This window comes from Strigops habroptila, chromosome 1 (assembly GCF_004027225.2).
Source record: "Strigops habroptila isolate Jane chromosome 1, bStrHab1.2.pri, whole genome shotgun sequence".
In the NCBI taxonomy this organism is placed as follows: Eukaryota; Metazoa; Chordata; class Aves; order Psittaciformes; family Psittacidae; genus Strigops; species Strigops habroptila.
The window spans coordinates 48424065-48439425 of NC_044277.2; the positions used below are offsets into that span (position 1 = coordinate 48424065).

General features: G+C 37.3%; 1 protein-coding gene across 8 annotated transcripts in view; it reads right to left on the minus strand.

Annotated features, from left to right (window-relative positions):
- The window catches only part of MIB1 (mindbomb E3 ubiquitin protein ligase 1), a 73507-nt gene that overhangs the window by 12465 nt on the left and 45681 nt on the right, over positions 1 to 15361 (minus strand). For 7 of the 8 annotated variants that reach the window (XM_030478413.1, XM_030478468.1, XM_030478432.1 and 4 more), the window contains 3 exons: positions 7531 to 7663; positions 7071 to 7157; positions 4012 to 4173 (listed from right to left, as the gene is read on the minus strand). In XM_030478413.1, coding sequence (XP_030334273.1) covers positions 4012 to 4173; positions 7071 to 7157; positions 7531 to 7663 — 382 coding nt within the window. The remainder of the gene's footprint in view (positions 1 to 4011; positions 4174 to 7070; positions 7158 to 7530; positions 7664 to 15361) is intronic. The other variant, XM_030478440.1, reaches the window with a different exon arrangement.

Consider the following 15361-nt stretch of genomic DNA (forward strand, 5'->3'; position numbering starts at 1 on the left):
CCCATCCCTCAGAGATGACTTGTGAAGAAAAAGGCTTGATTTGGGTCCATGTCTTGCAGCACATAAAGAATGTATTAAAAGTCTTTACCCAGCCTTGATAACTGCAAGATTATCCTTCTCAACATACAGCCACACAGTTTCCCAGTGAAGCAATTCTTTTTAAACCTCAGTTTTCATGCTTTTTTCCAATTAGGAGTTCTTGTATTAATAAGCATTACTGAAGTGCTACAGTACTCTTGAAGGTCACCTCATGAGTTCAGATACTCACGGTCCTTTTGCTGTACCCTATGATCAGGTAAGAACAGTACAGCTTGAAAGACGTTATATGAGGAAACCCAGTAGGTTATGGAGAGACATTATTTTTTGGTGTTCAGATCACAGAATATTTTTGTTCATAAATTCAGACCATTTTTCTGCACCTCAGTTTACAGCACTGGCTGAAATGAAGCAGAGATTTTATCCAGCTTCAGTCTAGTTCCTTGAACCATGTCAGTAACCCAGTTAAGACAGCACAAGGTTTTGTGAAAGCATATTTGCCCTGAAGTTGGCAAAGTAGACATTTTTTTAGGGCATGGTTATACCAAACAATTTGCTACAGTCCTTTCTTATTTGCTGGAACAAGAGTTCTCTTGCTATCCACACTTGCATGTTATGGGCTCTAAGCCGTCTCTGAATAAAACTGCTACTGTGTCTCCAAAAGGAAAATTGAACTCAAATAATTTCCTTCACTTGAAGTGGATATACGCTATGCCAAGTTTGGCTCGTCTGCCCGGAACAGTCATCAACGTTATTCAGGAAAATCTTGAGTCCTAAGATGCCTCTGCATGCTGTATGCTTCAAGAACTCCAGGACAATATTGCATCCCATGACACTTCTCTGGCAACATTTCAGGCACACAGAATGAAAAAACCCAACAAGCCTTGAACAAAACCATCATGTTTTAGGGCCTAGTACGGCTGCAACCCTCCCCTGGAGGGTGCTAGCCCTGAGATGCACCAATACAAATCAGTCCCAGTCAATTTGCCTCTGAGGGAGACATCTTGGTTTAATCCACACAAATGGTATAAATACCATCCAAGTAATTTTAACTACTGAGCTACTTTTGAAGCTGCAAACACCTGATTGACATCCATTAAAAGGCAGGATTTAGGCAGTGGCACCATTTTGAATCTTAAAAGCATTTTAAGGGTCTGAAAGATACCGATGTTAAAATAAATGACACTGAGCTGGGGAATAATACATGTATTTAGGATTAAAAGTGCCCCAGACCAACAACGCTGCCTCTAATAAACCAGCTGAAATTACTTTTTGTGGTGATGGGGACTGCACTTCAGAATTATTTAAAGAAATGGGGTTCACTGCCCATTGCACTCTACCACACACACAAGTGTTTTTCAGATTGATACCTAAAAAAGCAACTGAAGAAGCCTGACAAAAATTGGTTTAGGTATTACAACAGCTTAACGTTGACATTCAGAAGGAACTACTAAAAATTAATGCAGCTAAAAGTCACTCCGTATAATTCCATTTATGAAATAAGTTCATTATATCAGCAAAGAGTATTGTTTCTTAAACCACACCCAAAAGCAAAAAGTAACAAATGGCAGAATTTCAATGAAGCTGCTGTCCAGCCGACTATCATATATGAAAAACATTTAAAATTCTGCAAGTGAAATTTCTTGTTTTCAGTTTATTCAAGTGGAAAATAGAGAAGAAATTATTATTTGTTGAACCACTATACTATGAAGAGACACCTTACAGGACTAAGTAGGTTGGTACCTTCAACACAGCAGTCCAAAGTTAATGAAAATTCAGCCAAGCAAAAATGAGCCCTAAAATACTAAAGATTCATTTATCAGATTTGCCATCACGTAGACTAAAGAAATCTGCCATGTTTCCCCATCTTTAAAGGAATTAATAAAACAATAATAACAATAAAAACCCCCAGATTCCATCAATTTCACTTATGCCATCATATTCAGAAAAAGAAAGCCTTACTGTTTTCCCAGACTACATCATTAATCCTATTTATCCTCTATTATCCATCACCTGTATTGGCAATTCTACACAAGACAAATTACAAATGTGCCCTTGGATAGCTTTAAAAGTCCAGATGCCTGCATGTATTTTAGCAGCATAGATCCTATCTTTTTTTGATACACAATTTTGGGCTAAAGATGGCTTACCAGTAAAAGTTTTTACTGGTAAAATCTAGTTTATAGGATTTTTACATTGCCTTTATTTAAATAAAGATAGCTCTAGGTACATGAATTGTTCTCATTTACTAATTTCCACAAAACAATGTTTTCAAGATCTTTTGATCTGCTGACCATCTTAAAGGGTTTTCTGGCGTATCTTAGCCAGGCTTTATTCCGTATTTTACATTTCAGCCACATCTTATGGTGCTGCCACATAAAATTAAAATAAGCAAGTTTTCACATCTTCCCCGAAATCTCCTCCACACTACTTAAACCTCCCAAATTTGTAGTTCTGCAAAATATTTCTCTGCAGCTAAACAAAGTGCAAAAAAATGACCACTAGTTTGATCAAGCTAAGATAGGAAGTACTGGTTCATTGTGATTTTTAAACATTAGAACACTTTTAGGTCATCAGAGATACAATCATGCAGGGATTTTGTTTGTTTGCTAGTCACGGAGTCTTCCTCCTCTAACCATTTTTAATTATTATTTTAATAGAAATAAACCAAAAGTATAATTTTTTTCCTGAAACCGAACAAGTAGAAAAATTTCACTCTTTGGAACATAAAATCCCCCAAACCCAAAAGTTAAAAAGGCAGTAGGAAAAACAAAAACCACCTCTTGTTTTGTGTTAAACTCAAAACTCAACAACTCTAGTTTGATTGTAGATTCTACTAATAAGATGGGCAACAGAGAAACCTATTTATGAAATGCAGAATCAGAGAAAAAGTATTTATCTCCCGTTCACTCATTTCACAATTAAATACATGCACACAAAGTATTCTGGCCACCTCTCAGAGCCCATGTCAGATCATGGAAACAACTGAGTTGTAATCACTTTCCTCCTCTCACTTAAAAGGACACAAATGTGTTCTTACATGTGCCAGCCATATTTTAAATCTCTTTTCAAAGCTTAGTTCAGTGTATTTCAGTGAGATGAAGTAACCTGTCTGAAAAACATTTATTGTACAGTGGAATTATTGTTTTGAACACAGGTTTTTTAACAGATGGTGTTTTTCGGGTTTTTTTAATGAAATGCAAAAAACTTGCCACCCACAGTTAAAATTAGAAAAAAAAAATTATTACAACACTGATAACTAATGATTCAGCAAATCTGATCCTGTTATGTTTCTTTTTCTTTAAATATGAAAGACACACGTTTGTTTTCCTCAATCCAAATCACTCCAGAATTTTATTTTTCCTTTGCCTTTCAGCAAAACTATAAATTTCATCTTTTCATATGGGGTTCACACAGCTTTTTGGGTGTAGGCATTTCTTTCAAGAGAACATTTTGACCTTTATTACTTGGAGTTTCTTTGACTATTTCCTTATTATGGCACAATTTCTGAAATGAACTCTGTCAGAAAGATACGTAACAATGAACATATAGAATGCCCTGTTCTAACAGAATAAACTTTCAGAAGGTTATACAAGTAGCTAAACAATTAAAGCTACAAAGACATGCAAGATGTTGAATACCAGAAAGCAATTTTAGTCTTATTCTGTACTGTAATACTGTTTATCTCTCTTTCCTATAAAGCTACTTTTGATTTTTTGGCAGCCTGTTCACTGCGGAAGAGAGATTTGTAGATATATTTTGAATTAAATAACTTTATTTTTCTTTAACAAAGTTAATGACTACATGTGAAGAGCCACATATAACAATATGATTTCTGCCTACACTGCAGTTTAATGCAGAATGTCTATGTAAACTTACGCTGCCGAAACACAGTTCAACAGTACAGAACTAAACAAATAAGAGAGACAAATTTACAGGAAAAAAAGAAGGAATAAATAAATGCATTTTATTTACTGTGTTCTTTGATGGCTCCCAAGCAGTATCTACCTTGCCCACATCTTGCATGTCTTGGAGTTGGCGGAGCTGTGACAGGGTGTGGTGTCTCAGGGCTTCATGCAGGGGAGTATCCCCATCTTTATCCTGAATATCCAGTTTAGCACCTGCACGGACTAAGAGCTGAAAAGAGAGAGAACCCAGTTTAGAATTCATAAAAAGGCTATTTATTCCTTTTAAAACTGATTTCAGGAAACTGTGGTTTAGGATGCTCCAGGAGGTCCTAACGGGTTATTCTTTTAATCTTCTTACAATTCACAGTTGAGTTTTTTAAAATTCATTTTCCATACTTTGAACTCAGTCTCAACTGATGCATTCATCTCTTTCAAATATCAAGCTTATTTCAGCAGAAAATGCTTGCCTGTGCTCTGAGGGAATGCTACAAAAGTTTCTATTTTAGAGGATTCTTCCTACTGTCCAAAACCTTTAATTCTTACAAGATAGCCTACAAACAATGTAACATATTACAGCAATATATCAGAAACAGAACAAGTGGGCAACACTTCAGATATATTTATATTCGTAACTATTAGGTTTCAATTACCTCAAAAATTTACCATGCTAAACATAATTTACAGTATCCTCCCATTAGAAAACTAGTTAAGCATGTACTTAGGTTTACCCTTATTCAGCACAAGACATAAAACCCAACGTCATTACTAAATACTATCTCGGAACACTTTGGAAGGTAATGAACTGTAAGACTCATCTTTAAGGCTAATTTTAGACACATGTTCCAGGTCACATGACATGAAAGCAAGTGTAAGGCTGCACAGGCCCTCCTATTCGTATTTCCTCTGCATCCAGCTTTCCCATAATTCGACGCACCAGAACTTTCTTAAACACACTGTTAAACACATGAAATCACACACGCTGACAAGCAACAATTGCCCCTAAAAATCAAACTCCCTCACTGTCGCTATTCAGAAAACTGTAGATAGCAGCTGAGGTTTTAACTTTAATTTTGAGCTTTCGCTACTCTGCAAAATTCAGGTTAGCAGCAGAGACAAAAGGCATAGCCTAGAAACAGGAATACATGGAGGGGCATTTTCCTCTTCAGAACTCATGTGCTTCCAAAGATCTCAGCCCCTCAGAACCAAAGAATCTTGGGCTTTACAAAAGGCTAAACGGAAAATAGCTTAAAAGGAATTCAGAACTTATTTTTCAAGGAAGTGTCTGCCTGTAGTTGACTGCAGCTTACCATTTTTCCCAAACTTTTCTTCTGCAAGTGAAACCAAGAAAACCAGCTAATAGTTGCAACAGTCTTCCTCCAACTTCTTACGCTCTCTAGAGGGACTTACTCTGGCCCAAATTTTCTTTCTCATATTCATATCTTGTGTCTGCCACTAGCTATTTATTGCTTAAAAGAAGAAAATCTGGAAGAAAACTCTTCAGAGCAACCTGGAAATCCTTGGCTACTTTGAAATTCAATGCCTCTGTAGATGTTAAAAAAGGAAAATACAATAAAAAAAAATGTACAAAAATAATAATAATTTAAAAAAAAAAAAAGCAAACCACCAGCCCTTGTCATGGCAGCAGGGCTTTTAAAAGAAACCTACTACCTTTGACCACTATTCCACAGATGCCTGAGGGTACAACCCAGCCCTGGAAGGTATCCAATAGGAATTAATTTTGAAATACGGAGCCAACATGTTCTTTGCATGGCTGCATGAGTTATTTTAGGACTTCTCAAAGTTAATCCAGCTCTGAAGTACGGATACTCTACAGGGTCATTCACTTAAACATTCTCTGATATAGGCATGTGAGTCCAATACACCTACTAGTTCTTCTACATGCCTCCCTTCCAGTTCATCTGCTACCTCAGTACTGTATTCCCAGGTACCATGTTGTTTCCAGAATGGCACAAGAGCTCATCAAATATAGCTGCCGATTAGCTTGCAGGATGCAAATGACACTAACTCTAGGAAACCATTCTTTTGGTAGCAAGCAGTTCCAGATATAGGGCCATACAGGGCCATCCAGATATAAGGCCATATAAGGCCATAAAACACATATGTTTTACTGTAATGGGATCACATTCATCAGCTCTTAAGACATGGAGAAACCTTATGGCAAAATAACGCTAAACAGAACTGCAGATATTTTATGATTCTATATAGGTCTGCATAGGGAAGACAGTTCTCTGTAGGCCTGTGTAAGAGACAGCTTTTAATATGACTATCACTCTACAAAAACAAATTCGAAACAATTATGCAGAAGGCCAAGGCCAGATTGATGGATTCACTCATAGGGAACGTCATCTACAGCAGTGAGCACTCTCTCTGAGCCTCAACAACCCACGCTAGCAACCCAAACACTGAGTCACATAGGTCCCGTATAGACAGAGCACACAGGCCAGAACGGGCAAGCTGTGCCAGACTCCTGCCTCCTGTGCCAGTAACACAGTTTTGTTAAATTGGAGTATTAACTTTTGCAACTGTGCAAGCAAAAAACCAGAAATAGCATTACTTTCACTTGTAAGGTACTTCTGTTAGTGCTTCTAGCTCTACCAAGTCATGAACAGGGAGTTACACTCTCAGAAGACTGAAAAGTAGTTAACTTTTAAAAAGATGTTTCACTTAGCTGCAATTTGCAAAAGCTATGAGCAAGAATAATTACTCATACAGCAAGAGGCATCAAAAGTGCTATTTGAAGGTACATATAAATGTAATAGCATTTGAATGCTATTACAGGACCACAAGACTCAGACAAGTAACAGAGGAAGACATTCTCCCTTACTCAACAAGGAGGGATGCTGGAATTGGCAGCTGTGTAGAGGAAACCATAATGTACATGTACAAAAATTCAGATTTCCTGAAATGTCCTTCACATTGCTGGCTGACCTTCTGTGCAAGCTGGCAGGTTTCGGAACTGATGAAAATTAATCATACAAGCATTCAATGGCTACATGTTGTTAAATCGTTTTTTAAATGTTCATGAGGTACCCATGTCTTAACAGCTACAATCAGTTTGAGTCAAGTACCATTAACCATATGGCTTATTGCAAATAAGATACTTACCCTAACAATTTGTGTATGCTGTCGTTCAACAGCAAGGTGCAGAGCAGTTTGTTGGTTAACATTCTGGATATCCAGGTTAGCATTGCCCTGAAAGATATTCAAAGCATTAGAGCATTATCATCCCAGCAATTCATCTACAGGCAAAGCAGTCCATTAGGCCACTGAATACACCCTTGAATATGATTCCTAATTTGGAAATTTGAGAGCAGAAGTGATTAAATACTTCTAATTATTCACTGTACAGATGTTGATCTGTCGAATCAAACTAGGTATCAAATTCTTCAGTCCCTCTGCACCATTAGGCCACTGTAATGGTCTCAAAGGCAAGCTTGACCTTTAGAGCTCCCCACATGTCCTTCTCTGCCCCATTGCTTCTGCATTGCGATTGCAGCAAACTATTTTCACATCAGATGGTTAATTGAAGCGTGACATTTAAATCCTCCTGAGAAAAGAGTCCTACCTGGTGCACCAAAAGCTCAGCCACTTCTACATGATTATTGAGAGCTGCCAGATGCAATGCAGTGTAACCATCATCCTTTTTCTCGTCAACGATCCATGGTCGTGGTAACTTGGACAACAATACACGCATTGCACTGAAACAAAACATGCAGAGACGGCCTAAATGCACCCATAATTTATTTGCTGAATGAGAACAGGACAACAGTAAATCCGTTTTAATTCTCAGAGCTACAAAGTAGTAGTAGCTAAAATAACATTAGTATTTTTTCAAAAAGAGAACATGCATAAAAAGCTATACTGACAGTTCCAAAGTGTAATAATTTCATGTTCAGTTTCTTCTACTTAAAGCATACAAACAAACCATACAATACACAGAGTGTAGGGATCAGATTTTTTTCCAGAAGAATGTTATCTAACAGTAAAAACAACCTTAAAAAAAAGTATTCACAAAAATTCTGAAACATAGGTGACAGAATTGTTCTCCCTCAAAATCCTTATAGCATCCTTTATTTAATGGGCAAGTTCCACTACATTAGATTTCTTTAAAATCATCACTTTATAAACTGCTGTCATCGGCTTTAACATTTAAGAATTTCAATTTCTGAGATAAAAGTGGAGTAAGACCTCTTAGACACAGACAAAATAAATGCTGAAACTGTAAAGCAAGTATTAGTGGAATATTTTCATAACAGATAGTGGCTATAATATACCATGGCAGTGTCTAGTACTCCGCCCCACTTTCGTATGTGCTTACTAAGATGCCTACCAAAGGAAGGCAATTTATTAACTTAAACCTCAAATTCAAGGGTTGGGAAAAGCAACTCAATTACTAGAGTATTAAAACAGACTAAAATCCATGAAGTTCAAAGACTGCAGTGCTAAGGGTATTAGTAACACATCACGAGATCAACAAATTGCTCAATTTTGTGTTCTCTTAGAAATACACTTTTCTTAAGAACACGTGTCTTCACTTAGCTTTTGGACTAGGTAAGTAACCAAACTTAATTCCCTTATTGTCTTATCTTTATAAACAGCACATGCAGCTCCCTTATGACAGTTCCTCAGAGACAAACAGAAAACCAGAAACTGCTATAATCTTGTGCCAGGAAACCTCTTCTGTCATCTATCTTTCCCTGTTGTTGCAGCAACGTGTTATTTAGAGGAGAAATTGAGCTTCTTCACAAAATTCAAAAATCCATCTAATACTAGCTAATGCAAGTGGAACCACTCAGTCACAGGACACATTGCAAGGCAGATACTATAATTGAATTAAACAGTCTTTCATTAGCCACCTCATATTGAAAATATGGGATCTCAATAAGCCTCAGAAATGCCATCATGAAATCAGCCTCTCACCTTTTACTTACAACTATTCTCAAAAGATTGCAGTAAGCTGACTGCACTATCAAGTAATAACTGAGCTCCTAATTCATTCCAATAATCTGTTACCTTGAACATCTATCCACACTGCATAAGTGCTATTCACTCCTAAGCGATCTTTTAGAGTAAGCCAACAAGACTCCTAGAAAACCAACAAAAAGCTGTGGTTTTGGGGTAACTCACTCCAATGAGCCCTCCTGAAAAACAGAAGCCGGAGTCCATGAGGAAGACCAGCCCATGAAGTACCAGTAAGAAAGTGCACTCCTTCCCACACACTGCTTGGATGCTATCCTAACAGACCCTGACTTCTTAAGCATCTCTTTGTTCTCCTGCTACTGCTCTCAGAATGCAACATAAATCCTCAGTTTTACGCTTAATACAGCATCCTGGCAATTGCAGTATAACTGTTGCTCTTCTTCCCAGATTCAGTGTCTGAAGGAACCACAACTAAGCAACTGCATCTTCAGGCCACAGGATCACACAGGTCCACAGAAGACCCACGACCAACTGCTATATGGAACATCCACAGCCAGGCTGCTCTGGAAGTTTGTCTTTCACAGAGTGAACATAAGCACTTGGCGACGAACTGAACGCATTTTGCTCTCTACGAGTTCTCTCGGTCTTTTCAGACTCCATCTAATCACAACTTTCACGGGGTAAGCAAATAAATAAGAAACCATTCTCAACCTCTTAGGATTTTTTGTTTTCCTGGCAGGATTAAGCTTCTCACTTCCTCACAGTCCAAATCACTTGTAACACAGCAAAATAAAACAACACTTAACAGATTGTACATTGCTCATTGTGTGACATTGCTCAGCTTCTATTCATAATGCCTTCTGCAGTTCTGTCACATGCTAGGAAATAAGACTAAAATATTTGGTGGGGGGAGTTGGGGACGACCACAACATTCTTTGAGAGATTCACTTATGCAGGAGTCTCCAAAATTAAGGATATAATTTAGTAAAACACAAAGTTATCAAAGCTTCATGAAATGAAGCAAAATAAACAAGTATTAGTTCAATTGATAAATATAATATTTTGTAATTAAATGAAGTATTTTCAAACCCTGGATATAGGTACGTATCTGGTTTACAACATCAGACCTGTTTCTAGCTGCCTTAGAGAGGAAGCAAGTCTGGAACACTGAGGTTTGCATCGTATCTGGACTGTACCTGGGCATACCACCATCAGCTCTTCAGCTGATAAAGAGGAGCACACAATACCAGCAGCACAAGCCGGTGTACTTTCTACAGTGGCTTCCCACAAGGTGTTGTGCCATGAACGCTCTTCACCTGCCAAGCTCAGTGCTTCTATAGACTCCATGAAGCTCTAGAGTATCTATAGCGGATCATCTAAAAAGCACAACAAAAATCACCTGAAAATTCTTTATGACTGACATAAGCAATATGACCATTGTGAGCAACCAGTAAAATGTGGGGCAACAATAACCTATGAAAAAATCCAGGATCTATTATTTTTTTTACAATTGCAAGTATAACTTGAGGAACACTATGGGAAGGTACCAACACTCAAATCTCTAATTATAGCCAGCTTGTTTCCAAAGTAGCTCTAATCACTAAACAAGGAACTGTCTTAACCAACTCAGATGATATCTTATATTCTTTTCTTCAGTAAGGAAATAAGGAAACCGCCAACATCATAGATAAATAAAGTAAAATTTAAAGTACATCCACACACTTTAACAGATGCATCGAGAAGTGAATATACTTCAGAAACATTATTGTTGCCATTTCTTCAACACCTCTCATCTTTGAAAGAAAAGTAGGAAATCAATTGACTTAGTATTTTGTGTGCTATGAAAAAAATCACTCATCCTAATATTTGCCAGAGCTCTAGCCTTACCAGATCCTCTTTCAAATCTTTTCCTACTTAGTTTGCAGTTAAATACCAGGAAAATTTTCATCTGAAGTTCAACTGTCGAATATTAAGGAGCATCTTGCTTTCATATAAATGAGATGCCTGCTACATTTTTGGATGCTTTTAGAATGCACTGGTCTTACTGAAAAAAACCCAGAAGGATCAACAAAAGAAACAAACAGCTTCTATGTGTAATAGATTTTTACCTTCTCACAGTGAAGCATCAGAGGGCCACTAACTACTCCTCAGTTGCTTCTGCCTATGCAAGTACAGACTACATATCTCTCCCTTCCAGACTGCACTAAATTACTGGAGAGCAAGATGAAGGATGGTTCCATAGACATAACACCTTAAAATTCTGCAAGATATTAATATGCTACAAATGACAAATTCTTCTATGATGCTCAGTGGCTGCATCTTCCGCCTCATTAGCTGAGAGGTAGTTTCTTTCAGTGCACAAGATCCTGTTCCCTCACACTGCAGCCTTCCTTCCTACAGCTATTCTATTTTGCAGGATTTTCTAGAGCTGCTGCCAAAATTTTGACAGCTAAGTGGCTACCATTCAGAATAGTGCTCACTGGAACAGGCATACATCGTATCATAAGAAGTCATATTAATGAATTAATGTTGCATGGCAATTAAACTGTAATTCCTGATTCACTTTTCCACACAAAGTATTAAAGAAGCCACCACGTTGTACCGCTCCATTTTCAGGACCGCAACACAGATGTGGTTGTGAAAACTTGCTTTCATCTTGTATACATTAAAACAGACCACAGACTTTCACTGTAACTATACTGAAAAGATCAAGAAATCAGCAGATCTACCAGTAGCCCAGACCATGCAATCAGCTGAAGAAAACTCTTTAGACTATCATCTTCAATTCATCAAGTGTTACAGATGACATGGCTGAGTAGATGCAAAGATTATTGATAAATTCACATCATCACTATGCTATTTGAAGATTATTACTAAAGCACTACTAATGAATAAAAAAAAATTGTAATAGGTATGCTTTGGCATTTGTTGGTCTGCGGTATTTTCAGATTAGCAGGAAGCTGATGAAAGACTTCAGGCCTTTTTGAGTTGGATGATCTTTTGCAAGTTCTGAAATTTTCAAGATGGGACAACAAAGAAAAACTCCAGCGAAATTTGAGGAAATTGTCTGTAAGACTTTGAAGAGGGTGAGGAAACGAGTTCTTCTTTCACAGGGGCTAAATACCTGCTCAGTGAAAAGGTAACAAGAAAGCACTGTGGGTATAGGGTGCTCAGATCAAGATACCTGTTGCTTTCCCAGACCCAGCTGTTGGGAGTACAGTGACTTATAAAGCCTGCTATAATTTATATAATTATATATACACACCATTATAAAATGGTAATCCAAGCTCGAGTAGTTAAAAGTGATTTGGTAGAAAGAACACTCACTTATACTATGTTACAGTGAATTTGAGATGTAGAATAATAACAACAAATGCTACTGATGCATGCACCTTTAATTTGATTTTTCCACACAAATATTTTTTCTTTCTTAAAATTAAAAAAAAAAAATCTAATAAAAAAAAAAATATCTGTTTTTTAGAGAGTCTGGAACCACAGCTTAACATGTATAAATGATGTATTTAAATTATAAATAATAGCAGAATGAGAATTCGACAGCATGAATTTTGTATTTGCAACTTAACATAAAATGCATCACAGATCTGAACAATACACTAATCCATTTTTAGCCACACAGAGCAGTTGTTTCAACACCAGTTAACAACATTAGACATACCAAAAAAATAAAAATCATTGTTATGACCAAAAGTTTTAACATGATATATCATTCATTATCAACCTATGTACAAAATCTCTTCACTTACGCAGTATTTCACTCATAGAATTTATACAGATGCTCATCAGCATTACCTGAGAATGCCACATACAATAATGGGAGTTATTAGAAAAACCTGCAAGATAAAAGTACTTGCAAGCAAGATGAAACTAACACCTTGTTGTATAAAAAAGATTCAATATTGACCACTAGCTGCAAAGGCATCCTTCCACCCTGTTTAAAAAAACACATAGAAAGAAAAACTGGAGAAGATTCTCTGCTACTAACTGCAATTTGACTACAGTTATTTAAACATGGAAGGTTGGGGGTTTGTGGGATGACGGTGGCGTGGTCTTGTTACTATGGCCTTTTGGTTGTTTCTTGGTTGGTTTTTTTTGCTTTTTGGTTTGTTTGTTTTGGGTTTTTTTTGGTTTGGTTTTTTTTTGGGGGGGGGGGTGTTTTGTTTTTTGGTTTTGTGTTTTAAAGAACAGAGACTTAAGCATAAAAAAAATAGAGAGGCTACTTCATGATTGGCATGAGCACATTTAACTTCAATTGCTCCTAAAAGACACAATGCCACTTTTCCCTGTGCTCCAAACCCTGCATTATGTTGTCTCTACGGACACGTCACTGTCTACTGAATGAAGCAACCTGCCAGACTCTTGATTTGGCAGGTTTGCTTTCAGACAGATCAATGAGATAATCCAACTTACCCTGAGACTTTATGCTCAGGAGAACCAATAGTTATATGGAAATGATGAAGCTAGAGTTGCAGGGAGGGCAGACTGCCCTTTTCAGACACAAAGTCTTAGATCAGCATAAACTTATCAGGAATCATATCTCCAGGGGTTGTAATGATTCAGTGCACTTCCTACTACAAGCTTCTCTACTCCTTCTCCTCCCTCAGGGCAGCTTTCCACTGTCTCAGTGGGACATGGTTTCAGAATATAATGGAAGCATTCTCCATTCTGCACCAACCCCACCACCACCCACTTATTCCCACCCCTGGCTCAGCTAAAGCTGTTCACCTGTTTCCTGTTACATCCTCAAGCAGTTGAAGGAACAGATCAGATTTAATGACAGCTTCCACTGCAAAGTTTTCTTTTAAGGCTATGTAGCCTGCCGTGTATTTACAGCACCATAGAAGCAAGACTACTTTTTACAAATCTCATTCTTGTCCTCTGACTACCACCTCTGCTCAACCAACCACTCTCCTATCCTCTCCCTTTGCCCCGCAAAAAAGTGGTCCCAACACAGCATCTAAAGTGCCACCCTTTAGTGTTGGATTATTTTCATAGTGGCCCCACAGAATAGTACTCTGAGCCTGCTCACTGTGAAGCCAAAGAAATATTTGTACCAACATAGTGCAAGAAGTAACACAGGAGCAGGACAGCACTATTTTTGGCAACGATATGATCTGAAGTGCACGTCAGCACACAACTTCAAGCCAATTCAGTTCCCTGATCTGGATCACTCCACACTCGCTGTGCAGTACAGGGAGTTACACTGGAAGAATGAAGAAGGAAGTATATCCCTCAGGAACAAGTAACAAAGAATAGATTAATACCTTAGGCTGGTATTACTGAGCACACTGTATCTTGAAACTAGACTTTAATATTTCATAAGTGATGGATGCCTCAGAACAAGTTTAAGTAGGTAGGCCGTTTCTTTCTTTTTCCCTCTCAGATTTTCAAGTATCTCTTGGCATTTGAAAAGTCGATTTCAATATACATGAAGCTAAAGAAATAATGAGGCATATACATTTACATGGAATTCACAAAAACATATTCTGTATTAGCCTAGATCTTAACACAACAATTTTGCCTTTGGTGTATGATTATGAAATTGAAGAAAGTAAAAAACCACGACTTCTACCAGAAAGCTACACTGCAACATAAGTCCGGGGTAAGCAGCTACCACGCACACGACAAAATCAATACTGAAAGAAGAAACAAGGAAAGTATAAACCCAAGACACTGGTATGTTCAGGACTTCGCAATTCACCCTCTACTCTACAGTACTGAACTGTAGTGTATTAGTAGCTACTAATTACATCAATATTTATTGAGATGACATGATTACATTGATACATTTTAATCTTTTTCATTCCTCTTGCTCCTGACCAATATAAAGAATTTTGTCTGGAAAAATACAGGGAAAGTCTTGAAGCATTTGGGTTCCTATTGTATTTATATGGCTCAATTTCAGTATTCTTTTCTGAAGGAAATGCTGATATATATACTCCCTCTGAATACGAAAATCCCTCTTTTCATATTTTGAGTGTGTTGTTATAGGCCAATTTTGTACACGTGAAAGTCAGATGAATGGACTGAGCTGTTCATTTGACTTTTTTTTTTATTCTTTTCTTCTAAAATATTTGAGTTTTTTCAAAGAACAGTAGCACCTAATTTACAGGTGCAGTTCATTTTTGACAAGTAACTTCATGGCTAAGCATTATAAACAAAACACTCCGCAATTATTAAACATAATGGTACAGAATTATATGAATTCACTAGTTAAAGGTTTTCCAAATAATGTCTAACTTCATTTGAAAATGTAAATGTGGGGCCACAGATGAGCACCGATTTCTTATTTATAAAATAACAAATCAGCACCAACTTCTTATTTATAAAATAACAGTATGATTAAGTTGAAAACTTAAAACTAGATGTAGAACAAGGCCACCTTAGACCTCAGTTTGATCAGCATGTTGTTTCTCATGGCATTTTTCACTGATCTAGAAACCAGGTTACACAACCTG